The 27959-nt window shown below is 43.4% G+C and overlaps 1 protein-coding gene across 2 annotated transcripts; it reads left to right on the top strand.

The window, feature by feature from the left end:
• Positions 1 to 264: 264 nt before the first annotated feature.
• On the top strand, positions 265 to 27959 carry Ikbip (IKBKB interacting protein). Of its 2 annotated transcripts, none has more exons than XM_048418543.3 (3): positions 265 to 535; positions 12772 to 12889; positions 27092 to 27959. In XM_048418543.3, the coding sequence occupies exons 1-3, from the start codon at positions 366 to 368 to the stop codon at positions 27839 to 27841; spliced, it is 1038 nt and encodes a 345-aa protein (XP_048274500.3). In that variant the 5' UTR covers positions 265 to 365; the 3' UTR covers positions 27842 to 27959. The 2 variants fall into 2 exon arrangements, with proteins under 2 accessions (XP_048274500.3, XP_087758165.1); XM_087902039.1 differs by lacking the exon at positions 27092 to 27959 and adding an exon at positions 18825 to 21896.

The following is a 27959-nucleotide window of genomic DNA, read 5'->3' as shown; positions in this document are numbered from 1 at the left end:
CGCCGCGCGCGCGCCACCCCGCTACACCACGCTACCCTCGGCGCGTGCCTGCAGGCCCTGGGATTGCATCATCGCGTGCGCGGATGGGCGGGGCTAAGACGCGGGGGCGCGCCCAACCCGGACGTAGCACGCTCGGCCCCGCCCCTCTCGTCGCGTCCCCGCAGCCGGCGCGCGCCCGCGAGTCTGAATTTCCCCTAAGGTAGCGGAACCCGGAGGCGGGAGGCGGGGCGAGCCGAGGGGCGGGGTTGTCCTGTGGGCGGAGCCAAGTCTGGGAAGGGGCGTGGCTCCTGAAGCCGAGTTGCAGCCACGTCCCACGGTACCCCCGGTGAGGCCATCCGGGCTTGGAGGTCTTCAGGGTTCCAGACATGTCCGAGGTGAAGAACCGGAAGAAGCCGGCACCCAAGGGGGCTGCCGGCGAGCCCGAGAAGCGGAGTGATGGCAGAAAGAACCCCGAGGCGAGGGGAGGCGCGGGCTGGGCGGACCCCCGCACCGGGCTCAGCCTGCTGTCGCTGGCGACGTGCTTGGGCCTGGCCTGGTAAGTGCTCGGTGCAGCAGGCCGCCTACCCACTCCTGCTTGAATGCGCTCACTTAACTGTTCGGCTAGCTAGCATGCTCCTGTCGCTGTCCCCGAAAGTCTGGGAACGAGTCACCCGAGACGCGGTACACACTTTATTCCGTGCCTACTGTCCACACGTCACGAGTTTGCACATAGCTGAAAGTCGCTACTTCCCGTCCACTCTGCAACTTTGTGGATGAGTTTGCCCCACCCCACCCCACCCCAAAAGAAACGCACAAGGGAAATGTCTGGAGCCTAAAAAAGAGTTCGTTGTTGCTGAACAATAAATACTGATGAGGCATCCTCATATTTAGAACAGTGTGCCTTTTTAAAAAAGATTTTGTATGTATATATATGAGTATGTGTATGTGCACGTGTGTGAAGGCATGTGTGCACGTGTGTGAAGGCGTGCAAGGAACCTTCGAGAGGGTGTCGGATCCCAGGAGCTGAGGTTACAAATGGTTGTAAGCCACCAGGCATGCTTTCTTCTGAGCAGCTAAGCCATCTCTCCAACCCGGAGACAATAACCTTACTCCTTAATTGTAGGGTGAACGGTATGTAGCATTGTAAAGAATACTTGTTTTCACTTAAGAATAAACATCCGTAGTGTTTAAACCAAGCATATATTGGTGATGTATTCGTGTAATATGGAATAATCTTAAAGTAAGACTGACTTTGTTTTCTTCCCTATGTCTTAGCTACTGCATCTTTGTAACAAAACTGATACATTAATACATTTTCATCATTGATAATCATTTAGTAAGATCCAGCTAATAGATTCAGAAGCGACTCCGGATAGCCTTCAGTCTAGGCTGTTCTTAATGCTAGTACATTTCCGTTTTAGTTTACTGGTTACACCCCAAGTCCTGGGGTTTTAAAGGGTGTATAGTTGAGTGATTGGTTTGGTTTTTTGAGACAGGGTCTTAGGTAGCCTAGACTGGGCTGGAACTCACTATGTAGCTGAAGATGACATTGAACCCCTGATCCACCTGCCTTCACCTCCCAAGTGATTACAGGCATTTGCCACCATACCCTACTTGAATACTGGGTTGTTGGGTTTTTTTTTCAGTTAATAAAAATCTGTTAAAATGAAATGGGGATCATTGTTATCTTTAAGAGGAACTTATTTCATGATGGTATTAGTATTTGTGGAATATATTAATTTTGATCTGAAGAGAATAAGTGTTGGATTTGCTGCTTTAAATAAACTACTCATGCCTTAAAATGTGTGCCCTTTTTTAGGTAAAGGGGGGCATGGTACATTTTGGATTGGAAAAGAATATTACTGAGTTGGTTCACTCTAGAGTAGTGGTTTTCAACCTGTGGGTCACAACCCCATTGGGGTCACATAATAGATATTTACATTATGATTCACAACAGTAGCAAAATTACAGTAGCAATGAAAATAATTTTGTGGTTGGGGGATCACCACAACATGAGGAATTGTATTAAAGGGTCACAGCATTAGGAAAGTTGAGAACCACTGCTTAATTTATTTAGTTAAATTATTTAGTGGTTTTAGCTGCTAAATTTATTAATGCAGTTCCCGTTAATTAGAGAAAGCCTCATAATCCGTGAAGTAAACTATATCACAAAACATTCAACGTTGTCAGTGATTCTATGAGAGTTCAAAAAGGTGTTCAGCAAGGCCAGCAAGATGCCTTATCTGGTAAAGGCGCCTGCTTTGCCAAACCAAAGGGCAACCTGATTTCCATCCCCTGCACTCACGAGGTGAGAGAAGAGAATCGAGTCCTAAAAGTTGTCCTCTTACCTCCACACATGCTCAGTGAAACATCTGAGACCCCACACAGAAATGAAAAATAGTCATAAAGTGAAGGGCAATTGAGAAAGACAACCAGCCCCCACCTCTAACACACAGACACTCACACATTCACACCCTCGAGCTTCAAAGGAAAACTAAGAATACAACTTGAAAAGTCATGCTTCATCTCAGGAATTTGGTGTTAGGGAAGAGAAAGGCAAAACATGTTACTCATTAGAAAGAATCTTGTATAAGCTGAGTTCTGTCTTTGCAAAGTGATTTTTAAAATGCCAAATCAAAATTATGAAGCTAGAGTGTAGCTCGGAGGTGAAGGACTTGCCTGATGTACATGAGGCCTTTGGTTCTGTTCCCAGCTTTATCAAAAAAAAAAAAAAGTTATGCATTCTTTAAGTGGGTGGAGCCTATGATTGTTACAAGAACAGTTAATGGTTAGTTGTTCTTGGCAAGTATTTTACCCCTAGAATGGGATGGATACATATATTTGAAATTGACCCACCAAATATTTATTAAATAGTGTACTTAGTCTATTCTGGTTGTTAAAACAGAAAATAACTGTATCAGCATAAATTGCTTTTCCATCTCATACTTTGTATGCTTAAACTAGGCAGGGGGCAAAGATCTCAAACCCTTGCACTGATGACAGTGTGTCCTCAGAAACCATAAATGTTTGGAAGATTGTTTGGGAAGTACAAAGTACATAACAAATCTAGAGGTATATTGCTTTCACCTTTCCATTAAAGTCTAGGTTTACTTTCTGTCTTAGTTACTTTTCTGTTGCCACAACAAAACACCATGACCAAGGCACTTATAAAAGCTTGTGATTCAGGGCTCATGGTTCCAGAGGGTTGGTCCATGATTGGAGGGGAGCATGGTGCCGAGCAGGCATATCACTGGAACAGTAGTGGAGTTCTTAAATCTGATCCCCAAGCAAGAAGCAGAGAGTATATACTGCCTGAGAAATGGGAAGGGCTTTGAAACCTCAAAGCTCACCCAGTGACACACCCCTTCCAACAAGGCTGTAATCTGACTTTTTTGGGGGGCAGCCAGCTCACAAGTAATGACACGGAGATTTCTTCTTAATTATGAAGGCTTGGCCTTTAGCACAGGCTTGTTCCTAACTAGCTCTTATAACTTAAATTAACCCATTTCTGTTCATCTACATTCTATCACGGGGCATTACCTCTCATACCTTGCTCCCCCTGCTTTCTCTCGTGTCTCCTGAGTCTCTTCCCTTCTTCCCAGAGTCCTCTCTGTCCCCAGAAGTTCAGCTGAACCTTTTCCTGCCTAGCTATTGGTTATTTAGCACTTCATTAAACCAGTTGGAAGGCACCTTAGCAGAGACACATCTTCACAGTGCAAACAAATATTCTGCAGCACAAGGCCACACCTCCCAATCCTTCCCATATAGCTCCACCGACTAAGGACTAAGTATTCAAATAGATGAGCCTCCTAGGAGCCTTTCTAATTCAAACTACCAAGTTGTGGCACAAATTCTAATTGGTCTTAATAAGTAAAACCCAGAGTCAGGAATTAGGGGATGGTAGCTGTAGGATCAGACAATAAAAACCCAGAGTCAGATATAGGGGTATTAACCCATTAGCTGAAGATCAGAGTAGAGCGTCAGCCACTAGAGAGACCTTTTACCTCTACCAGTGCTCAGCCCAAAGGGGTGATCCTGTCCTCGACTGTATCCCCAGGCTGCATCTGTCTCCACCAAACCTCAGACTGCAGTACTCTTGTCTCCTCCCTCCTTACATTGCTCTCTGCCCAGCCATATCCCTTCCTGTCTCCACCTTCCCAGAACTGGGATTTAAGGTGTGAGCCACCACCGCCTGGCTTCTAGTGGCTTAGCTCTGCACTCTGCTCTTCAGGCAAGCTTTACCTGTTAAAACACAAATATTACTGTATCTTATTACCAACTTGATAGTAGTGAAGCCCAAAGACATGACTTGTGTACCTTATCTGGAGAGGTGACTCAGTGGTTAAAAGTGCTTATTGGTCTTGCAAAGGTGCCAGGTTCAGTTCCTAACACCCACATAGCAACTCACAACTTGCTATAATTTCAGTTGCATGGAATAAAGTGCCCTATTCTGTCTTCCACAGGCTCTACACACAGACCATGTGTTGTGAACATAAACTCTTGTAAGAACAAACACTGTGCCTGGCAGTGGTGATGGGCCCACACCTTTAATCCCAGCACTCAGGAGACAGAGGCAGGTGGATCTCTGAGTTCAAGGCCAGCCTGGTCTACAGAGTGAGTTCCAGGACAGCTAGGGCTACACAGAGAAACTGTCTCAAAGAGAAAACCTACACATACACATTGTATCAAGGTTCTCTAAAGCACAGAACTGTTGGAATTAATGAATATATTAAAGGAAGTTTGTTAGTCTGGCTTAAAAATTGTGGTCAGAATAGTCCAATGACTGTCTCACAATGGACTGAGAACTCAATGATTGTTCAGTCCATGAGGGTGGGTATCTCAGTAGTTCAAATCTGGCACTGGAACCCTGGAGGAGTCCCAGAGAGGTGCTGACCTTCAGTCTATAGTGGAATCCTTAAGAAGATAAATTATTTTTGCTATTGTTGTTTTTGTTTTTTTTGAGACAGGGGCTCACATGTTGGAAGGAAAGAACCAACATCTAAAAGTTACCCTCTGGCCTCCCCTCACCATGAGTGGTACATGTGACCATGTATATAATTTTTTTTACTTTTTTAAAATGTAAGACTTTACTAAACAAGATATAAAGCCATTCATGTAGGCTTATTTAATTACATAAAATCTTAAGCAACTAAAAATTCCAATATGAAGATTCTCTGGAAATTTAACAGATTATAACTTGCTTTTGTAAATCTTTATGGTATTTATAATACAACAAATCAAAAGCTCTTTGTATGTGGGTGCATGTATATGTGTGTGTGTAATACATGCAGGTGCGTGGTGTACACATATGGAGGCCAGATGTTATCATCTATGCCTACAACTCCCAACCTAATTTTTTTGAGCTAGAGCCTCATCAGTTGGCCAGGGAGTTCCAGTGATCCTCTTGTCCCTAGCCCTCTCCCCATGCACTCAGTTTCCAGACACTGCCACACCTGGCTTTTTTTTGTTGTTTGTTTTCTTTTGATACAGATTTTCTCTTTGTAACAGCCCTGGCTGTTCTGGAACTTGCCCAGTAGACCAGACTGGCCTCAAACTCACAAGGCTCCGCCTGCCTCTGCCTCCCGAGTGCTGAGATAAAGGGCGTGCACCACCACCACCCAGATTCACACCTGGCTTCTATATGAGTGTTGGAGATATGAACTCAGCCCACATGCTTGAGGAGCAAGCACTTTGCCCGCTGAGCCATCTTCCCAGCTCCCCAAAAGCTCTTTTAAGAAGTAATAGGATTCAGGGCTTTTTCTTTCATCCAGTATAACTTTCTCTATAAATTTTTTAGGATTTTAGCTAATTTTATTTCTAGCTCTTTTGTTGCTAGTGTTAGTGCCATGTAAAATATGGGATTATACTTTAAACACATTCTGGTTTATGTTGGGTGATTTGGTTCGATTTGAATTTTGGTTTTTGTTGAGATGGGGTTTCACTATATAGCCCTGCACGGCCTGGAACTTACTATGTAGTCCTCCCAAGTGCTGGTATTAAAGGCATGTTTCATGTCTGGCTTTTTTTTTCTTTTTTATTTAACATCCAGACTACAGTTTCCCCTCCTCCTCTCCTCCTATTCCATCCTCCACCTCTCCTCTGCTCCCAAATCTACTCCTGTTTCTTTTCAGAAAGAGACAGGCCTCCCATGAATATCAACAAGGCATGGCGATCACATTGCCCTAAGACTAAGAACCTCCCCTTGTATTTAGGCTGGGCAGGGCAATCCAGTATGAGGAAGTCGATTCTGTGGATTTTCTTGTGATGTCCTTGACCCTTCTGCTTGCACAATCCATTCTCCCTCTCTTCAGAGGGATTCCCTGAGCTCAGCCTAATGCTTGGCTGTGGGTCTCTGTCTCTGTTTCCTTCAGTTACTGAATAAAGGTTCTCTGATGACAATTGGGATAGTCATCATCTGGTCATAGGAGTTGGCCAGTTCAGGGTACGTATCCACTATTGCCAGGAGTCTTAGCTGGGTCAGCCTTGTGGATTCGTGGGTTGCATCCAGAACCTGACTCCCAGAAGTCCCTGCTTCCAGTCATCTCTTTCAGTACTCGGCTCCTTCACCCACCCTCCAACCCAGTCCCTCGAGTTCCCGTCCTCATCCACCTCCAGTCCACCTGGGAGATCTCTTCTATTTCCCTTCCGAGGGAAGTCCATGTTTCTCCCCCTGAGCCCTCCTTGTTACCTGGTCTCTCTGAGTCTGTGGGTTGTAGCGTGGTTATCCTTTACAGCTAATGTCCACTTATGAGTGAGTACCTATCGTGTATTTCTTTCTGGATCTGGGTACCTCTCTCAGGGTGGTTGTTTTTTTTTTCTAGTCCTCTCCATCTTGTCTTCAGATTTCCTGATGTTATTGTTTTTAACTGCTGAGTAACACTCCATTGTGTAAATATAGGACATTTTCTTTATCCATTCTTCAGTTGAGGAGCATATAGGTTGTTTCCAGGTTCTGACTATTACAGATAAAGCTGCTATGAACATAGTTAAACAAGTATCCATGTGGTATGACTGAGCATCCTTTGAGTATATGCCCAAGAGTGGTATTGCTGGGTCTTGAGGTAGGTAGATTGTAACCCAGTCTAGCCTCAAACTCATGGCAATCTTTGTACTTCCTCCTCCAAGGACTGGGATTACAGACATGGGCCACCATTCCCAACCTTGCCCTGGTTTTAAATAATAGAATATAGGGACTGAAGAGATGGCTCAGCACTTAAGAACACTGGCTGCTCTTCCAGGGATCCTGAGTTCAATTCACAGAAACCACATGGTGGTTCACAATCATCTGTAATGAGATCTGGTGCCCTCCTCTGGCCTGCAGGCAGAACACTGTAAACATAATAAATATTTTTGGAAAATTAAATAATGTAATATAGTCAGTGTTCCCCTAAATATTAGGTAGCTGAAGATGGTATGAAACAATGTCAGATGGTCGTTGACCCTAACAGTGGCCCTGTAATGAACCATAATAACTGCTTCCTGTGATTATTTACTGTTTCTCATTAAGTTGAAAGAGGCAGAGAAATCCCTAAGTTATAAGTCCTCGGTCAGCTGTCTGCCACCATGTAAAAACTCACTCAGAAGTTATGCTGTGCATCGTTCATTAACACGAGGTCCTCAATTTGTGTGAAGTCTTGAGAGACTTCAGTGGATATGAAGAGGTGAGGAAGATTGCTTTTGGAAGGTCTACACTAAAAGCCGGTTCGCTTTCTGGGTCTCTTTTTCCTACATCTAACACTTAAGACCTTACCTCCGTGATAGTGAAGAAGGTCCAAAACAAAGTCCTGCTGCCAAGGAGACTTACAGATGATCAACCCATCCTCTGCTTCATTTGTTACCAAACCAGCCCTCCTGTCCAGCTTAATGTTCAGTGGTAGGCTTACGGCTCCGACCAACAGCAAACAGAAGGGAGTCTCGCGCTTTAAACAGGCAGCGTTGGCGTGGAGGAGAGATGGGAAAGAGCACAAAGGGTCCAAAGAAGGGCTGAGGAGCATCCACGACACCCTGAGTCTCAGCCTCTACACCCCAAAGGGAAGACGCTGGGGCAGAACTAAACAGCGGGTGCCGAGGTCTCAAGTGATTTGTTCCACTCTGAGCGTTGCTCTTGTGTTCTATAAATACGAACCTGTTTTCTGTCTTCAAAATCCCTATGAGATATTATTGTTCGTACCTTCTAGGTGAGGAAACACTAGCAAACCAAACAATTAATTTGTCCAAGGTGGATGGTTATACAGCTAGTAAATGCAGAGACCAAACAGCCTAGCTACTTAGCCTGTGTGATGCGTTTGCCTCCCTTCAATATTAACCCAAAATAAGATGAAGTTTCTGAAGCTGGGCATAGTGACCCACACCTTTAGTCCCAGCCCTCAGGAACCAGAGACAGGCAGATCTCTGTGAGTTGGAGGCCAACCTAGTCTACATAGTAAGTCCCAGGCTAGCCAGGACTACACTGAGGGACCCTGTCTTGAAAACAAATGAAAATTCTGAGACTAGAGGAATGGAGAAGATCCATGGCTTAGTGGTTAAGAGTGCTTACCGTTCTTGCAGAGGATGCGGGTTCTGTTCCCAGCATTCACACTGTCTATAGCTTCTGAGCCCCACTTCTAGCCAGGTACACGTGTAGTACATATACATACATACATGTAGGTAAACACACACACACTAGTTCTGAACTGGTCCTTTCTTCTGCTAGAAGCTGTACTATACCCTTTAGTAGACTCTAATTTCAGGTCTTTAACAAACTCGCCTAAAGAGAAAGACTGGGAACTGCTCCTGTCAGAAGATGCCTCTGGCTCATGAACCAGGAATAAAACACATTGGGTGTAAACCTGATACCATTTAAAGAACATGATTCTTCAGGGCCAAAGCAGCCCTCTTTGGGCATACTTTCTTGACTTCTAGAAAATAAACCATTTTCTTCCATAATTTCAAATGAGTCCGTATTTATGAAATATATACATGTAAGGACTCTTTGTCTGTCCTGCCAGCCAAATAATGACACCAAGACTTATTGTTAATTGTAAAAGCTCAACTTAGCTTAGGCTCATTCTTAACTAGTTTTTATAACTTAAATTAACCCTTATCTTTTAATCTTTTTTTTTTTTTTTTTGGTTTTTCGAGACAGGGTTTCTCTGTGGCTTTGGAGCCTGTCCTGGAACTAGCTCTTGTAGACCAGGCTGGCCTTGAACTCACAGTGATCCGCCTGCCTCTGCCTCCCAAGTGCTGGGATTAAAGGCGTGCGCCGCCACCGCCTGGCTTAATCTACCTTCTTTTACGTGGCTCGGTTACCTTTACTCAGTACTGCCCACTCTGCTTCCTCTGCACCTAGCTGGCGACTCCGCCTTTCTTCTTACCTGAGTCCTCTCTGTCCCGGAAGTCCCACCTAACCTCTTCCTGCCTAGCTATCAGCCATTCAGCTCTTTATTACACCAACCACAGCAATATACCTTCACACAATGCACAGACATCCCACATCTACAGGTGGAAAATACGTTATAACTCATCAGCACTGTGGACCATCTTTTTCTCCTCATCACTGGCACTAAGTCAACTGCATGCTGTCTTTTGCTTGTTTGTATTGTAACAAGGGGGACTCTTACTTTGGCAAGAGACTCACCTAAAGGAGAAGGAGGAGAAAAGTCTCAGAGGTATTTGCACTAAACTGACACTGTTCAAACATTGCTTAATGCGCGAATCTGAAGAGAAAGCCAGCAGTAGATAGCATTAGAATGTCTAATAAAATCAAAAGCCTTCAGCCAGGCACTAGTGGCTCATTCCTATAATCTCAGTACTTGGGAGGCTGGAGAGGCTAATCCGGGTTATACAGTGGTTTGAGGCCAGCCTGGGCTACATGAGACACTGCCTCCAAAAACAAACATAACAGAAACAAAAGGGGGAAAAAAGGTGTTGTAACGCTTTATTTTTATTTTTAAATATGTGTGTGTGTGTCTGTGTGTGTGTCTGTGTGTGTGTGTGTGTGTGTCTGTGTGTGTGTCTGTGTGTGTGTGTCTGTGTGTGTGTGTCTGTGTGTGTGTGTCTGTGTGTGTGTGTCTGTGTGGTGTCTGTCTGTGTGTGTGTGTCTGTGTGTGTGTGTCTGTGTGTGTGTGTCTGTGTGTCTGTGTGTGTGTGTCTGTGTGTGTGTCTGTGTGTGTGTGTCTGTGTGTGTGTGTCTGTGTGTGTGTCTGTGTGTGTGTGTCTGTGTGTCTGTGTGTGTGTGTGTCTGTGTGTGTGTGTGTCTGTGTGGTGTGTGTCTGTGTGTGTGTCTGTGTGTGTGTGTCTGTGTGTGTGTGTGTCTGTGTGTGTGTGTGTCTGTGTGTCTGTGTGTGTGTGTCTGTGTGTGTGTGTCTGTGTCTGTGTGTGTGTGTCTGTGTGTGTGTGTCTGTGTGTGTGTGTGTGTCTGTGTGTCTGTGTGTCTGTGTGGTGTGTGTCTGTGTGTGTGTCTGTGTGTGTCTGTGTGTGTGTGTCTGTGTGTGTGTGTGTCTGTGTGTCTGTGTGGTGTGTGTCTGTGTGTGTGTGTCTGTGTGGTGTGTGTCTGTGTGTGTGTGTGTCTGTGTGTGTGTGTGTGTCTGTGTGTCTGTGTGGTGTCTGCCTCTGGACATCATTGTTGGGAACTGAATTGGGTCTTCTGGAAAAGCAGCAAGAGCTCTTAATCATTGAGCCATTTTTTTTCCAGGCTCAGAAAGGCATTTTTATAATGGATCAACTTTTACTCAAAGCCTCCTGTAGTAGTGTTTTTGTTCTAAGTAAACTTACTCCTCTGTGGGATGAGTGTGTGGAGTAACACATGCAATAACAGATAATAAAACTAGTCACTGAAATGAGCTCACTTACTGGGCGGTAAGTCTATACTACTAAAGAGGGGGAAATACTTAAAATTATAATGTGGCAAAAGCAATTATGGGATGTAGGAGAGTACTCACCCAGGATGCCCCAGGTTCTAGGTTTGTTGTCCCCAGCAACAACAATGCAACAACAACAAAAAAAAAGATAGAAGAAAAAAAATTGCCTAATCATCATCCAACTTTAAAAATTAGGAAAATCATGCTTTTTGCATGGGTTTTGCTTAAAAGTTTATATAAATACACAAAAGAGAAAGTGATCTCTACTAATTCCTTTTGTGGGGGCGTTCTGAGACAGGGTTTCTCTGTAGCTTTAGAACCTGTCCTGGAACTGGCTCTTCCAGGTAGACCAGGCAACCACTGATCTAGGTCCTGAGCTCTTGGCACCTGCTTCTCGTTGTTGTTTGAAGCTGCAGGGCGATTGGTAAAGAAAAGTCCCCAGACTATCTTGATACAAAATATACAGCTTTAATAAACAGAAGTAAGACTTACAACAGCTTACACCAGAATCCAACCGATCCGTCCTGACTCAGGAGCCAGGCGAAAAAAGAGCTAGGTTTATAAGCAGGCTTTTGCCTGAGGGCGGCACGCCCCGAAAACAGAATATGATTGGCTGAACTCCCCTATCAGTTGTTGTTTTTGAGATATTTATTGTTTCAGAGACTAGGATAAGGTGTCTGGCTAACTCAGTAAAATATCAGATTCTTAAAGATCAGGGTAGCTTTTTTTTTCAATGTGTATGGGTATTTTGCCTGCATGTATGTGTATCACGTGTGTGCCTGGTGCCAGTACGGGTGAGAAAAGGGCATTGGACTCCCCGGAACTGGAGTTATAGACTGTTGTGAGCTATCATGTGGGTGCTACCATGAGGGTGGGTGTTCTCCTCCAGGAGAGCAGCCTGGTGCTCTTAACCACTGAGCCATCTCTCCAGCCCAAGGATAGCTTCTTGTTATTTTATTTTATTGCTTTTTTGCTTCTACTCTACTATTTACCAGATGAAGAGACCACTCTAATGCTGTTTGCGTATGTGCTGGCTTCCAACCTGGGGTCTTTTACCTGTCAGATAAGCATCCTTCCTATCACTGCGTTCAGCCCTAATTGTGTGTGGGTGTGTGAGTGTGCCTATGAGTACGTGTGCATGTGTGTGGAGGTCAGAGGTCAACCTCTGTCGTCCCTCTTCAGAGGCAACCTTGTGTTTTGAGTAAGGGCCTCCCACTAAGACGGGCATCTCACTGATTAGCTAAGGCTGACGGATCCTCGTGTCTCTGCTTCCCTGGCTCTGGGATTACAAGGGCACCACCATGTCCAGCTTTCTAAATGGGTGCGAGGGCTGGTGCTCAACTCCTTGTGCCTACTGTAGAATGACAGCTACAGCGTACCTATGAGCATATTGCTGAGGGTAGTCAAACACAGAGTTTCTGAAGCCTGCTTTGCATGTTCTTCTCTCACTTTGACAGTGGCTCTCTTCTGTATTTTTATTACTATAACCTTTTTTAAACAGAGTCCCATGTAGCCCCAGTTGACCTTTGAACCTTAGACTCACTATATAAAGGAGGATGACCTTAAATTTATGGTCCTCCTGCCTCTGCTTTCCTGAATCATACAATTACAGGTGAGGATAACATAGTCTGGACGATAGTTTGAGGGACTTAGTAGTAGCTTAGTAGCGCTGCGCTTTGAGATCAAAGATTTTATTCCAAATAGTTTAACCCTAACTTCTTCCAAAATATTTTTTTGTTCATCTGTTAGAGATGCCGCTCTGCTTCACTCACTGAGCTATGAACCCTGGAAAGAGGCAATGCTGACGCATCTTTGCACTGAGTTAATCCCGTCCCCTCCCACTCAGTAGGCGCCTGAATGGTGAAGTCCGCTGACAGACACTGCAGCAACTGTTCGAGAATGCACGTTGTTCTTATCAGAAGCGAGTGATAGTCATTATTTTCTTCTTCTCCAGGCTTGTATTTCAACAATCAGAAAAGTTTTCGAAGCTGGAAAACCAATACCAGTTGCTGCAAATAGAAAGCAGCGAGTTTCAAGGGCTACAGACTAAAATCAGTCTGATTTCAGACAAGGTAATCCATTCATTAACTTGCTTGTGGGAGATGTTCCCGTCTTCTCTACTGTCATGCTTGCACTTCAGGTCAAAGCTGCCTTACACCGTCACCGTTGTAACTCCTAAGTGGGCTTCTTACTTCTTTTATATATATTTTATTATGTATATAATATTCTGTCTGCGTGTATGCCTGAAAGCCAGAAGAGGGCACCAGACCTCATTACAGATGGTTGTGAGCCACCATGTGGTTGCTGGGAATGGAACTCAGGACCTTTGGAAGAGCAGGCTCTTAACCTCTGAGCCATCTCTCCAGTCCCGACTTCCTACTTCCTGACATTCTCCCCGAAATCCAAGTTAGTTCCTGGAAAGCATTGAAAGTATGGTTTGCTTCAGCTGGACATGATAGTACACACCTTTAATCCCAGCACTCTGTAGGCTGAGGCAGGCACATCTCTGTGAGTTCAAGGCTGGCCTGGTCTGTATAACAAGTTCCAGACCAGCCATAGCTAAGTAAACAAAGTATGGTTGATCTTTAGATATAAAATTATAACATGGGAAGCCAGGCGGTTGTGTCATATGCCTTTAATCCCAGCAGAGGCGGGTGGATCTCTATGAGTTTGAGGCCAGCCTGGTCTACAAGAGCTAGTTCTAGGACAGGCTCTAAAACTACAGCGAAACCCTGCCTCGAAAAACCAAAAAAAAAAAAAAATTATAGCATGGGACCAGCAAGATGGCTCAGTGAATAAAGACTCTCATTGCCAAGACTGATGCCCTCAATGCCATACAGTAAACTAAACCTGAACTATTCCTAATTACAAGTGATTTTCAGAGCAGGGTGGTGATCCCATCACTAAGAGGCAAGCAGATCTCTGTGAGTTCATGATCTACAGAATGCATTTCAGGGCCGTCAGGGCTATGGAGAGAAACCCTGTCTCAGTGGGGAAAAAATAAAATGTTTCTCAGAACTTATTTTTAAGTGAACTTCTTTTTTTTTTCTCTTGTCTGTTTTTCTTTTTTGTTTGTCTGGGGTTTTTGTTTGTTGGTTTGTTTGTTTGTTTGGGGTTTCTTTTGTTTTTATTTTGTTTCTGTTTTCTGAGCCAAGGTTTCCCTGTGTAGGAGCTCCGGCTATTTTGAAACTCTTTGTAGACCAGGCTGGCCTCAAATTTATAGCGATCCACCTGTCTCTGCCTCCTGAGTGCTGGGATTAAAGGCGTGCGCCACCACAGCCGGCTAAATGAATTTCTAATTGCGGTGTGACTACACATGCATTAAAGTGACTCAGACATTTCGTCTTCTTTTAGTAGCTAGCTCTGCTACACGTGTATCATCTATTACCTGACTAGCACGTTGTTTCATGTATTACATGGGTCCTTTGTTCTGATAGTCCCCAAAAGCTATTGCCTCAAGGGTTTTCTGCTTCTACAATATTTCAGATACTGACTTCAGCACATCATCTTCCATGTCCACCAAGATGTAATCGGACGTGTCTCTCCCACACGTCAGTTCTCAAATAGCCACTCTGAGGCTTATATTAATTGTAAATGCTTGGTCAGGTGCTCAAGCTTATGACTAGCTAGCTCTTACATTTTAGGTTAACCCCTGTTCCCTATTTATGTGGTGTGACGTGGTGACACCGCTATTAGCATGGCACGTTCATCTCCTGCTTCCTCTGCTAGCAACTCTGACTCCGCCCTTCTCCTTCCCATCATCCTTAGTTTGATCGCCCCACCTATACTTCCTGCCTGACTACTGGCCAATCAGCTTTTTAGTAAACAAGTCTGAGTAACAAATCTTTACAGTATACAAGAGGATTATTCCACAGCACTAAGAAATGCAATCTAGGTGCCAGAGAGATGGCTCAGTGGTTAAGAGTGCTGCCTGCCCTACCAGGGGACTCGGGTTCAGTTCCCAGCACCCACAAGGTGGCTCACTGCCATCCATAACTCCAGTTCCAGGAGATCCCATACCTCCTTCTCATGTCTGTAGCACCGCATATGCATGGAGGTAAAACACGTACACATAAAATTTTAAATTTGAAAATGTAAAATAAGAAAGAAATGTGTTCCTCGTACTCTTGATAGTTGGGATAAACACAACCACAATAAAAATCTAAGACATTGTCTCTTTCTGGAAGGAGTTTAGAGCTCTCACCTGGCCAGTTGACCAGTCCATCGAGACAGATTTCGGCCACAGTAAGCTTCCCCCTTTGCTCTCCTGGCTTCTTCTCTCTCCTCTGAACATTCACTGTGCCCTGTGTTGAGTCTGTCACCACACTAGCGCCACCCATCTGACTTTTAGTGGTTTGTTTGGTTGGTTGATTGGTTGTTGTCTCCCATACTCCCCTTTAGAGCAAACACCACATCTTTTCTTGCTGTTTCTCCAACACCTAGAACTAGAACTAGTTCATAGAGGACGCTCATAGCTCTTAGCAGGATCCTAGAGTGTCTGATCGGAAGATCTAAAGCATTGTGCGCTCCATCAGATTGATACTTTGTAACCAGCATCTTGCACAAGGCCTGGCAAAAGATGAGCACTCGAGGCACTGTATGTAACAATTAATAATGTAATAGTCAATGCAAAATGTTTTGATTATTAGGACCAGGGCTGTGGGCTTGTCTTAGAAGTGTTAGGAATCATTCAAGGATTTTTTTAATGGTACCTCACAATGTGCTTAGTGTTTTCAAATGCTTACTCTTGTGAGGAGTAGGTAAAATGATTTAGGGAAGACACGTGTAACATGAGGGGCTGGCGTGTTGGGGTTTCTGTCCCGCCCAGTACCCCGCAGCCGGCAAATCCCAAAGAGAAAATCACACACAAGACTCCATAAGGTTATAAACTGATTGGCCCATTAGGTCAGGCTACTTATTAATTCTTATGACTTATCTTAACCCATTATTCTTATCTATGTTAGCCACACGGGCTCAGTACCTTTCTCAATGTGACAGCTTACATGTTGCCTCTTCGGTGGTCTGCCCAGGAATGGCTGAGAGAGAGCTTCTGCTTCCAGAATACTCCCAGTCTCTTTGCTCCACCCCTACTTCCTGTCTGGCTTTCCCGCCTATACTGCCTGCCTGGCCAATCAGCGTTTTATTAAAATATGATTGACAGAATACAGATAATTCTCCTGCACCATTTCCCTCTTTTTTTTTTAAACAAAGGAAAATACCCATAATCCATTTGTTGGGAATGTGGGCGTAGTATTTCAGGCTACTTCCTGCTGGTTGGGGGTGCTGATAGTCTTAAGGGGACCTAAAGAAAATTTAGAGTTATAATCAAGTCATGACTGGAGTATCCTGTGAGTCTCGATCATCTCAGGCAGCAGTCTTAGATCAGTTCTGGATGTAGACCTCTGTCATCTGGGCCATCTGTTCCTATCGGAGATTTTTCAGGTGGCCTCCCTTGGTCAAAGGTGATTGTTCTTAACTCTGAATAAATCCAGAGTCTCTCGTTTTCTGTGGAAACAAAAGCAAAATCTCTTCTCCAAAGTAACATACCTTTTGACTTCAGTTTTGAAGCCAAGGTATTTTCAAAATTCCTATCTTGGATTAGTTCAGCAGCATTTATAAACAAAAGTCTTTTAGCAGTTGTTGCTCCTTCCTCAGCAATCAAACAATTTAAAGAGAGCATAAAAGCATACAGTATGAAGATTCTCTGTGCATTTTCCATCTTTATGTGGCTTTATTTTAACCTCTATTTCTTTTATTTTTACTTTTACTTTTTGAGACAGGATCTTTGTATATCTTTGTCCTGGAATAACACTGTAGACCAGGCTGTCTTTGAACTCAGAGATCCTTCCTCCTGTCTCTGCCTCCCCAGTGCTGGGATTAAAGGTGTATGCTACCACACCTTGAACTCACAGAGATCTGTCTCTGCCTCCCAGGCATTGGGATTAAAGGCGTGTACTACCACACCTTGAGGTCACAGAGGTCAATCTACCTCTACCCCTTGAAGTCACAGAGGTCAATATGCCTCTGCCTCCCAGGCATTGGGATTAAAGGTGTGTACCACCACACCCAACTACTCTCTTTCTTTCCTTTTAACTTTAAGAACTTTAACTTTTAGCCTGCATATATATTTTTAACACACTGTAAAATATTTAGAGGTTTTCTTCCTCTTTGAATCTCTCTTTACTGTATATCTCTTTTTCTGACCACATGAGCCTTTAATTTACAAAGCAATATGGAAAGCCGTGGCTTTGACAGCTAGATCCAGCTCATTCCTTAGCTTTCCAGATTCATAGCTGAGATACCAGCCAGAGCTGTGTTCACTGCCACAACTCTGTCGTGTTTCAAGGTCCCTGCTGGCAAGCAAGCTGCAGCATTCTGCTCACAGACCACACTCAGTCGGACTGCCTGCCTGAAAGAGTCAGAGGACAGCCCAGAAAGCCGGCATTTTAAAACAGCACAGCTTTTTTCCTGTTATGGCTGAAAACCTGAAAAGCATGCGTTCAGCTTTTCATCAACACCATTTAAGTTTTTCGTGGCAGGACCTCTTAATGAGCTGCAGGGTTTTGCAGCTAAAGCTGAGTCAGGAAGCCTCTCTTAACTGACAGCCTTGCTTGCCTCTAGCAAGCAGAGCAGACCTGAGAAATTGCTACTACCATACCAAGAAAACATGCTTTACTCTATTCTTTCCCAAGCTTTCTCAAGCTTTCTGTGGATTCAGTTATCCACGTCTGGGCGCCATATGTAACATGAGGGGCTGGCGTGTTGGGGTTTCTGTCCCGCCCAGTACCCCGCAGCCGGCAAATCCCAAAGAGAAAATCACACACAAGACTCCATAAGGTTATAAACTGATTGGCCCATTAGGTCAGGCTACTTATTAATTCTTATGACTTATCTTAACCCATTATTCTTATCTATGTTAGCCACACGGGCTCAGTACCTTTCTCAATGTGACAGCTTACATGTTGCCTCTTCGGTGGTCTGCCCAGGAATGGCTGAGAGAGAGCTTCTGCTTCCAGAATACTCCCAGTCTCTTTGCTCCACCCCTACTTCCTGTCTGGCTTTCCCGCCTATACTGCCTGCCTGGCCAATCAGCGTTTTATTAAAATATGATTGACAGAATACAGATAATTCTCCTGCACCAGACACGATATTATATAGCACTTCTGGAATACTTTGCTTGGTCACTGGAGTCTGGGTGAGGAGTCCACCAAAGTGTTTTCCTACGTCTCCCTTTGTTATAGTGCACACAGATTGCTCTGCTTTCTAGGTGAGCTGCTGCAGGGCAGAGCTGTGTCCTGTTCAGTGTTCTGTCTCTGGACAGAGCTGCAAACATTTGATAGCTTAATAGTCATTTCTAGGTCTTTTTGTAATCTCTAAAGTTTTCATCCATGTGAGGCTGGAGACTAGTGAATCTGAGAGGCCCTAGAGGCTTGTCCTGGTCTGCAAATAAACACTGCCGTTTGATGGAACTTGCCTCAACTATTTTTATAAAAATCCATTTTTGCCTTTTTACAATCCAATCCTAGTTCTTTCTCTGTAAGAGGTTAGCAAAAATAGTAATAAAGTTTCAGCCAGAAACTTCCAAAATTGTAGGCTTTAGGAGAGGTAGCAAGTTTTACACGGTTGCAGTTCCCTAAAAGCCAAATAGTCATGAAAAGGACATCTATGTTACTTCCCACTGTCATGAAGAAAGAAACTCTAGTACACTTCAAAAAACGTGAACATCATTTCTTTTGACTATGCCCTCATGAAAAAAGTATGTTAAATAACTAGGATTATAAGTTCAAGAATATATTTTTCCAACATAGGGCTACTCTACTAAATTTGCTTAAAAAAAAAAACTATTAATGATGAATGTTTCTGTCCTTGTGATTCTGGTGTACTTGAATATTTTAGATATCTCCAGAATTTGAACCTTGTATATGTCATGCTCCTGATTGTTAAAATAATGTTTCTCTAATATAAAAATAATTAAGTAGCTCGGGATTGTTTGTGTCGTAAATGCAGCTGGAGTCTACTGAAAGTATCCTGCAGGAAGCTGCATCATCCATGGCTTTGATGACCCAGTTTGAACAGGAACTCTCTGGCCTCCAAAGATCCATACATGACATTGAGAATAGTGAAGAGATGCTCACTCAAAAGATGCAAAGCCTTAATGAGAAATTCCAGACCATTACAGATTTCTGGAAGAGAACCCTGGCAGAAATGAGTAATAATACAGCCATTTTCAAATCAGAAGCAAAGCATATACATTCTCAAGTTACCATGAAAATTAACTCAGCTGAGCAAGAAATGAAACTGCTCACTGAACGGCTAAAAGATTTGGAAGACAGCACATTACGAAACATCAGAACAGTAAACAGGCAAGAAGAGGAGGATCTTCTCCGAGTAGAGGCACAGCTCAGCTCCGATACAAAAGCCGTTGAGAAGCTCGAAGAAGAACAGCATTCACTCCTAGCCAGAGATGAGGATCTGACCAGTAAACTTGCCAGCTATGAACCCAAAGTTGAAGAGTGCAAGGCACATTTGCCAGCTATAGAAAATGCGATCCACTCTGTCCTCAGAGTCTCTCAGGACCTGATGGGGACAGAAAAGAAAATGGAAGACCTTACTGTGCAGATGTTCAACATGGAGGATGATATGCTAAGGGTGGTGTCTGAAATAATGGAGATGCAGAAGACCCTTGAGGGAATTCAGTATGACAACAGCATACTAAAGATGCAGAACGAACTGGTGGTTCTCAAAGGAAAAGTTCACGATTTCATAGCATATTCAAATTCAGGAGAAAAGGGGACTTTGGGAAAATATAACCTAGAAAATAAGGGAGCCGATGATTATTAAGCTTACTGTATCTTTTGATGGGCTGCATTGTTAAATGGAGATCAGTTCGTTCTATATTAAAGAAATGGCCCTGCCTCACTTTACCAGAGAATAAGTGGAGTATGGGCCACATAATCACACTGTTATCTCTTTAAGCTGTAAAACTTACTTTAACCATTTTAAATAGAAATAATTCTGCTGGGAGGTGGGGCATGCCTTTAATCCCAGCACAGAGGCAGCAGCAGGTGGATCTCTGAGTTCAAGGCCAGCCTGGTCTTCACAGGGAGTTCCAGGACAGCTAGGGCTACACAGAGAAACCTTATCTCAAAAAGAAAGAAAAAGAAAAGAAAATAGTTCTAAAATATATATTGCTGTACTTTTTTAGGCAACATATAATATTTACATGTCTTCCCAATAATTAATAGACATTATTATGAATTGTATTTATTATGCTAGAGATATGTGTGTGTATAGAGACATAGATATCTACATATTGATATCCATAGCAAATACTGAGACCATTTGCCATTTCTCCATGTGACCCTAGTGTTCTGCTTTTTAAAGCTGTGTCTGTTTCTCACGCCTTTTCTGTCCCCCGTTCTTGCAGTTGGTTGATAGCAGGCCTGCCTCTGCCAGCTTTTTTATATTCAGACAGCCAGGTTCATGGGAATTTTATGTCAAATGAAAGGTAATATGCCTGCAGGAGAGCCTGGGGACTCTTCTGTGAGGCGACGCCACCTTCTGAAAACTATGGCACCTGGGAAGTAGTTTCCTTTTTGCAAAGGTTCTGAACTGTGTTACAGCTACTCATAAGAAGTTTAAGGTGTGAGTAAATATGCTCTTACTCTGTCCTCATTAACATTTTTCGTCAGCCGGTTATGCTTTGAGGTATGAGCTCTCGAAGTCCTTTTTTGTACCTGTACTGTAATTTCTAAAGTTTGAACTGTGTGACACTAGAGTTTCCTAACTATAACTAGCAGGTTCTTAAAGTGAAAGCCTGCCAGTAAACAACACAGCAATACACTGTGGTCACTGTGATGTATTTATGACATTATGTTAAAGATTCCCCAACTTATGAAACTAAGTTTGTTTTACATATTGACTTTATTTTTAAAACATTAATGCTGGAGCTAGGCATGGTGGCATGAACCTTTCATACCAGCACTCAGGCCAGGCGGTGGTGGCACATGCCTTTAATCCCAGCACTCGGAGGGCAGAGGCAATGCAAGCAGATCTATGTGTTTAAGGCCACCCTGTTCTACATAGTGAGACTATATCTCAAAACAGTAAAATAAATAATAATAATAATAATAATAATAATAATAATAATAATAATAAGCAGTAACAAGGCTAGGAGATAGCTTTGTAAGTGAAGTTAAGTTCTTGCTGTGAAGGCTGAAGACCTGACTTTACCCAGCACTGACATGAGAAACTGGGTCTAGCAGTGCCTGCTGTAATACCAGCACTGGAAGACAGAGACAGAATGCAAATAGTACATGAGAAAACTATCGAAATATCTGTGTCTATGTGTCTATGTCTTCCTTTGCTAAGAAATTTGCCAAGCTGGGCGGTGGTGGCACACACCTTTAATCCCAGCACTCAGGAAGCCGAGGCAGGTGGATCTCTGTGAGTTAAGGGCCAGCTGGGTCTACAGAGCAAGTTCCAGGACAACCAAAACTATACAAAGAAACCGGCTAGAAAAATAAAAAAAAAAGAAAAGAAAAGAAAAAAAGAAATTTGCCTTCGGACTGAAGAGATACCCGGTGGTTGAGAGCACTGGTTGTTCTTGCAGAGACCTGACTTTGATTCCCAGCACCCACATGATGGCTCACAACCATCTATAAATTCAGATTCTAGCTGGCACACTCTTTTGACTTTTGCAGACAGGAGGCATGGCATGTATGTGGTGCACACACACACATATGCAAAACATTCATATGCATAAAATAAAATACATGTTTTTAATTTTGTATTTTCAGAATTGTCATTGAAGAGACCTAGATGCACTTAATGAATCTTCCTTTGTTCTTTTGTGTGTATTTTGGAGCTTTTTATTTTATTTTTGAGATAGGGTCTCAGTGTGTAGCCCAGGTTACTCTTAACTCACCATCTTCCTTCTTTCGCATCTCAAGTAATAGGATCACAGGTATATGTAATAGCTCGGGCTTCATTTTGTTGTGGTTTATGAAAATTACCAATATTGAAATATACATTTTTGTATCTCTATAATTGATAATAAATATTATACCAATTAGCTCATAGAGAGTACTGTCCTTTTATTTAAAATTCCAGCACAGATAAAGCATTTTTACAGCTAGGTATGGCAGTGCATGTCCATAACTCCAGGTTGAGGCAGGAAGAATCCAAGTTCATGGCCAATTTGGGCTACACAGCAGGACACTAACGACAACAGTCTTGCAGAATGAGAGGCTGAAGAGATAGCTCTGTGGTTAAGACTGCACACTGCTCCTGCAGAGAACCCGAGTTCAGTTCCCAGGACCCACATAAAGCTGTTCCCAGTCCCCTGGAACCTCAACTCCTTCCCACTGTAGAGGATCCAGTGCTCTCTTTGGGCCTCCATGGCACTGACTGCTCTTCCGGGGGACCTGGATCCTATTCCCAGCACCCACATGGCAGGTCACAACTGTGACTCCAGTTCCAGGGTATCCAGTGCTCTCTTCTGACCTCCACAAGCACCAGGCATGCAAGTGTGGCATAGACACACGTGCAGACAGAACACATGCATGATATCATAAAAGAATTTTGTTTGTCTTTGTAGTTTGAGACAGGGTTTCTCTGTAGCTTTGGAGCCTGTTCCAGAACTTGCTCTCAAGACCAGGCTGGCCTCGAACTCACAGAGATCCGCCTGTCTCTGCCTCCCAAGTGCTGGGATTAAAGGCGTGCGCCACCATTGTCCAGGCAAAGAATTCTTTAACATTACAAGATGAGCTGGAGCTACGGCCCAGCTGACAGAGTGTCTGTCTAGCATTCTTGAAGCCCTGGGTTCTGTCCCCAACACTGTATAAAACCAGGCCTGAGCACTTGGGAGATGGAAGCAAGAAGATCATAAATCCTCAACTACATAAAGAACCCAAGGTCGGTCTGGACTGCCTGTGACTCTGTCTCTACAGACACATATACATACATGCATACATCGGAGTGATATTTTGTTTGTGTTTTAACAAGTAAAACTTGCAGCTGGGCGGTGGTGTCACACACCTTTAATCCCAGCACTCGGGAGGCAGAGGCAGGCAGATCTCTGTGAGTTTGAGGCCAGCTGGTCTACTGGAGCTAGTTCCAGGACAGGCTCCAAAGCTACAGAGAAACCCTGTCTCGAAAAACAATAAATGAATGAATGAATGAATGAATGAATAGATGGATGATGGATAGATAGATAGATAGATAGATAGATAGATAGATAGATAGATAGATAGATAAAGCTTGCCTGAAGAGCCAAGTGCTGAGCTTGGCCACTAGAGACAAGCAGTGCAGGCACACACCTTTACTCTCAGGACTCGGGGACAGACGATCTCTGTTAGTTCAAGGCCAACCTGGGCTACGCAAAACTGATCCAGTCTAAAAGAGAAATAGAGCTCACACAAAGGGGATTCCAGCACTTGGGATCCCATGCCTTTAATCCCAGCACTAGGGAGGTGGAGACAGGAGTGATATGGCTGGGCAGAGAGAGGACTGTCAGGCAGGAGGAGACAGGAGCTCAGTGCAGTCTGAGGTTTCAGAGAGACAGATGCAGTCTGAGGAAGCAGTCTGAGGACAGGATGCTCCTTTGGTCTGAGCATTGGCAGAGGTAAAAACTCTAGTGACTGGCCACTCGACTTCCCTGCTCCTTCAGCTTTCACCCCCTAATAGCTGACTCAGAGTTTTTATTATTAAGACCAATTGGAACCCGTGCTACATACATACACACATACATACATACATACAACAATTTAAAGGACTAGCTAATGATGTAGCTTAGAGAAGAGCACCTGCCTGTCATATACAAGGTCCTGAACTTGAACTTGATAGCCAGCATTGAAAAGGAAGGATGGGAAGGAGAGAAGAGGAAGGAGATATAGCCAAATAAATAATAATTAAAAAAAAACTTCACCATTTCTAGTCTGTTAGCACATCGTATTGAGTTTCCATTTTAGAAGTTCATAATAAATCCTCTCCCAAGCCACCAAATGAATCAAAGCAGTGACCTGGCCTCCTAAGAAGGAGCTCTTTCTTTCTAAGCCATCTTAGTTAAGACGTACTCTTTTTTTTATTTATTAATTTATTAAGTATATAGTGGTCTGCCTGCCTGCATGCCTACATGCCAAAAGAGGGCACCAGATCTCATTTCAGGTGGTTGTGAACCACCATGTGGTTGCTGGAATTGAACTCAGGACCTTTGGAAGAGCAGGCAGTGCTCTTAACCACTGAGCCATCTCTCCAGCCCAAGCCATACTCTTAAACTATGCTTACTCCACAGAAGCAGATGCATTAGCCAGCGACAGCCTAGTGATAAAATAGACAAGAGAGAGCCTTCTGTTTCTCTCACCCATGGGAGGCTTTTCAGCAAATAAGTGTATTGCGAAACATGATCCCTAAAAATAAAATATTTGGGGGGCTGGAGAGATGGCTGGGCAGTTAAGAGCACTGACTGTTCTTCCAGAGGACCTGGGTTCAATTCCCAGCACCCACATGGCAGCTCACAACTGTTTGTAGATCCACTTTCAGGGGATCTGACACCTCCACATCAATGCACATAAAATAAAGTTAAATAAATCATAAAAATTATTAAAAAAGGGAAAAAATGAAATATTTTGCAATTGCTACTTTATTTCCTTACTATGTGTAACTACCCATTAATGTCATGCTCCGAATAACCTTATCACAAGCAGACTTCTCTACTAAAAACACATTCTAGGTCACCTACTTTACCAGTCATTGATGTAGCATAAAGAAAAATTGACGAGAAAAATCAAATATATGGTGAAACCAATATACGGTGAAAGGGGGCCTCGCTACCTTGAGTTACCTCATTTCAGCAAATCGCCTTCTGTTACAGCCACTGCTTTTTGAATCTGCATTCAAAATCCTATTCTGGGAACTAGGGCTATAGATCAGTGGGCAAAGCTGAGAAAGTGAGTTTGGATCCCCACCACCCACATAGAGTTTGGGCGCAGAGGGGTGTAGATGGCTCAGTGACTCAGAGTACTTGCAGAAGACTCAGGTTTGGCTCCCAGAGCTCACATGGAGACCCACAGCTTCCTGCAGTTCCATTTCCAAGACATCTGAGGCCTTTGTCTGACCCGCATGGGCTCCTGATCTATGTAGTATACCCAAACTAACGCAAGTATACGCACATGTTTAGAAAAAATCTTTTTAAAAAATAATTTAGTATAGAGGGTTAGAGAGATGGCTCAGTGGTGAGTAGCACTGCCTGCTCTTCCAGAGGTCCTGAGTTCAATTCCCAGCAACCACATGGTGGCTCACAACCATCTGTAATGAGATCTGACGCCCTTTTCTGGCATTCAGGCATACATGCAGAAAGAACACTGTATACATACGTACATGCATACATCTTTTTTTAAAAAATGGGTACAGAGTGCATGCCTATAATTCCAGCTCTTGATGAAGAAAGGATCCCTCCCAGCCAGTCTAGCCAGTCAGTGAGCTCCATGTTCATAGAGAGACCTGTCTCAAAAACTAAGGTAGTGCCATGTATGGTGGCACCAGCCTTTGATCTCAGCTCTCAGAAGGCAAAAGCATATGGATCTGGTCTACATAGGACATTTCTGGCCAAAGGTACATAGTGAGACACTATCTCAAAAAAAAAAAAAAAAAGAAAAGAAAAAAAGAAAGAGAAAAACCATGGAGAGCAATAGTAGAAAACACGTGAGACACACTTTGGTTTTCTACCCCCACACACGAAGGACTAATCTGACCATATTACATTTTTTCCTTAGATAAACTACATACTTACATGTTAGCCAAAGCATCCAAAAGGTAACTGAGTAAGCCAGTAGAATCTAAGAACAATGACCCATCAAAAGCATTGAAGAAATGTCTAGTTACTCTAGAAAACACCTGATGCCTGCAGGTTACACTGCAATCCTTATCTTAATGAAAGATGCTTTCAGCCCTCAGATCTTTTTGGTCCATGCCTTTTTTCTGAGTTTTAAATAATCAGTTTCTTGCCAATCTGCTTCCAAAACTTAATAGCAAACTCCCCGAAATGAGACACTGCCCTGATCCTACTTGCTTGTAATATTCAGCTTGGAAAGTTGTTGGGTCAGACTTCTTCACCATCAGTAGAAAGCTACAGTATGGAGCAGTCCAAGGACAGCCTTGGGGAGTCCGTTCTCTTCTTCTGCCATGTGGGCCCCAGGGCTTGAACTCAGGTCATCAGCTTGGCAATAAACACCTTCACCCAGAGCATCTCATTGGCCCTGCCAATTCAAAGATTTTCAAAAGTGTATGTGTATGTGTGTCTGCTATGTCTACGCAGGTACCCAGGGAGGCTGGACCCTGGTACTCTGGAGTTGGGGCTACACGGTTGTGAGCCACCTAGCATGGGTGAGGAGAACCAATGAGCTCAGGTCCTCCGGAAGGGCAGCGCATACTCTCTCCAGCCCCCAGTTATACCTTAATAAAGTATTTTTTAAATGCCTGAAATAGCTTAATAGAACTTTTTAAAGCAGAGGAATCAGGAGTTTCGCACCAGTCTGGACTGCATAGCAAGACTCAAGACTGTGTCTTTAAATTTAAAAAAAAAAATACTTCTATGTAGCTGTGTGGCAGACCTTATCTAACACGTCCAGGCTCTGGTTCTGCCTCAACAGCACAAAGAAAAGCCAGGACTGATGACTCCCATCTGTAGTCAGGCTATTTAGAAAGCTAAGACAGACAGAAGATCATTTGAGGCCAGAAGTTCAAGACCAGCTTGGGTAATATAGCAAGACCTGTCTGAAAAATAAAAACAAGAAAGGCAAAAAACAACGAAAAAGAGAATATGCGGTCTCCTCAGTCCTAAACGATACCTAGGCGCATCTGGAGAGTTCTTCCTTTCTTCCATAGCTACGAAGAAAACACACCCCTGTGTCCGTTAGCTCATTCTGTTACTATTTAGAGGACCAATGGTATAGGAACATCAACAGAAGTCATCTCCAATAATGTTTTATGAAATGTCCTGGGTGTTTTCCTTACTCATTAACAATATATTTGAATTACTTTAAATCCCCTTTTTCTAATTCCTTTTGGAGTTTTCTCGGGTTTTTTTTGTTTTTGATTTTTCAGTTCTGGGATTCAAAATTCAGAGCCCCCAACCCAAGACTCGCTGGCTCTTTCAAAGCTATGCTTTCCCAAAGAGCGGTAAAGTCAAGTGGGGAAAAACATGAATATTAAGTTGAATTTTCAGTGTCAAATTCTGACTAATTTAATCACTGTGGTATTCTATTTCCTTATAGTATCAGAAGTGTGAAGCTCTCATGGAACAGCTAAAGGCTTTTCAGATAACGGCTCGTCTAAAGGTCCTGCAGGAAGAAATTCAGGAGATGAAAATTTGGTCCAGCAGGATAACTGAGAAACATGGTACACTGAATGACACTTTAGCAAGCCTTTCTCAAGACATCACAAAAGTTGACCAAGGTACAACTTCCACGGCCAAGGATGTGGGTCTCAAGGTTACGGGTGTGAAGACGGATCTACGCCGCATTTCCGGTTTGGTAACTGAAGTCGCATCTTTAACGGACTCCGTGCAAGAACTGGAAAATAAAGTCGGAAAAGTAGAAACGGCGACGGTGGAAAATATAGGGGACCTCCTCTCAAGTAGCATTGACCGAACAGCGGCACTCCGAAAGACCGCGAGTGAAAACTCCAGAAGAATCGACTCAGTCGCGAGGAGGCTGGCTGAGCTCCAGGGCGGATTCGACAAGCACGCCGACAGGTTTTTAAGTTTAGAGAGCGACCGAGCGAAAGTCCTGAAAGCGGTGGCTTTCGCAAATGATCTCAAACCGAAGGTCTACAATCTGAAGAAGGACTTTTCGCGTCTGGAGCCACTAATGAGTGACTTAGCCCTACGCATTGGGAGGTTAGGATCTGACTTACTTCAACGAGAGCAAGAAATCGCTTTCTTGAAGGAAAAAATATCTAATTTAACAATAGTCCAAGCTGAGATTAAGGATATTAAAGATGAAATAACGCGTATTTCAGATTAGTGTGGAATTATTTAGATTAGAGAGAGGTACCTTTTTAGAAATGATATTTCTGTTATGAAAAGACTGATAATAGAAATTCTGATATTTTAGAATAAATTCTATTTTGTGTTTGATACTA

Source organism: Myodes glareolus, chromosome 26 (assembly GCF_982192425.1).
Source record: "Myodes glareolus chromosome 26, mMyoGla1.1, whole genome shotgun sequence".
NCBI lineage: Eukaryota > Metazoa > Chordata > Mammalia > Rodentia > Cricetidae > Myodes > Myodes glareolus.
Note: the sequence above shows the minus strand (reverse complement) of the source record. Positions and strands in the feature narration are given on the sequence as shown.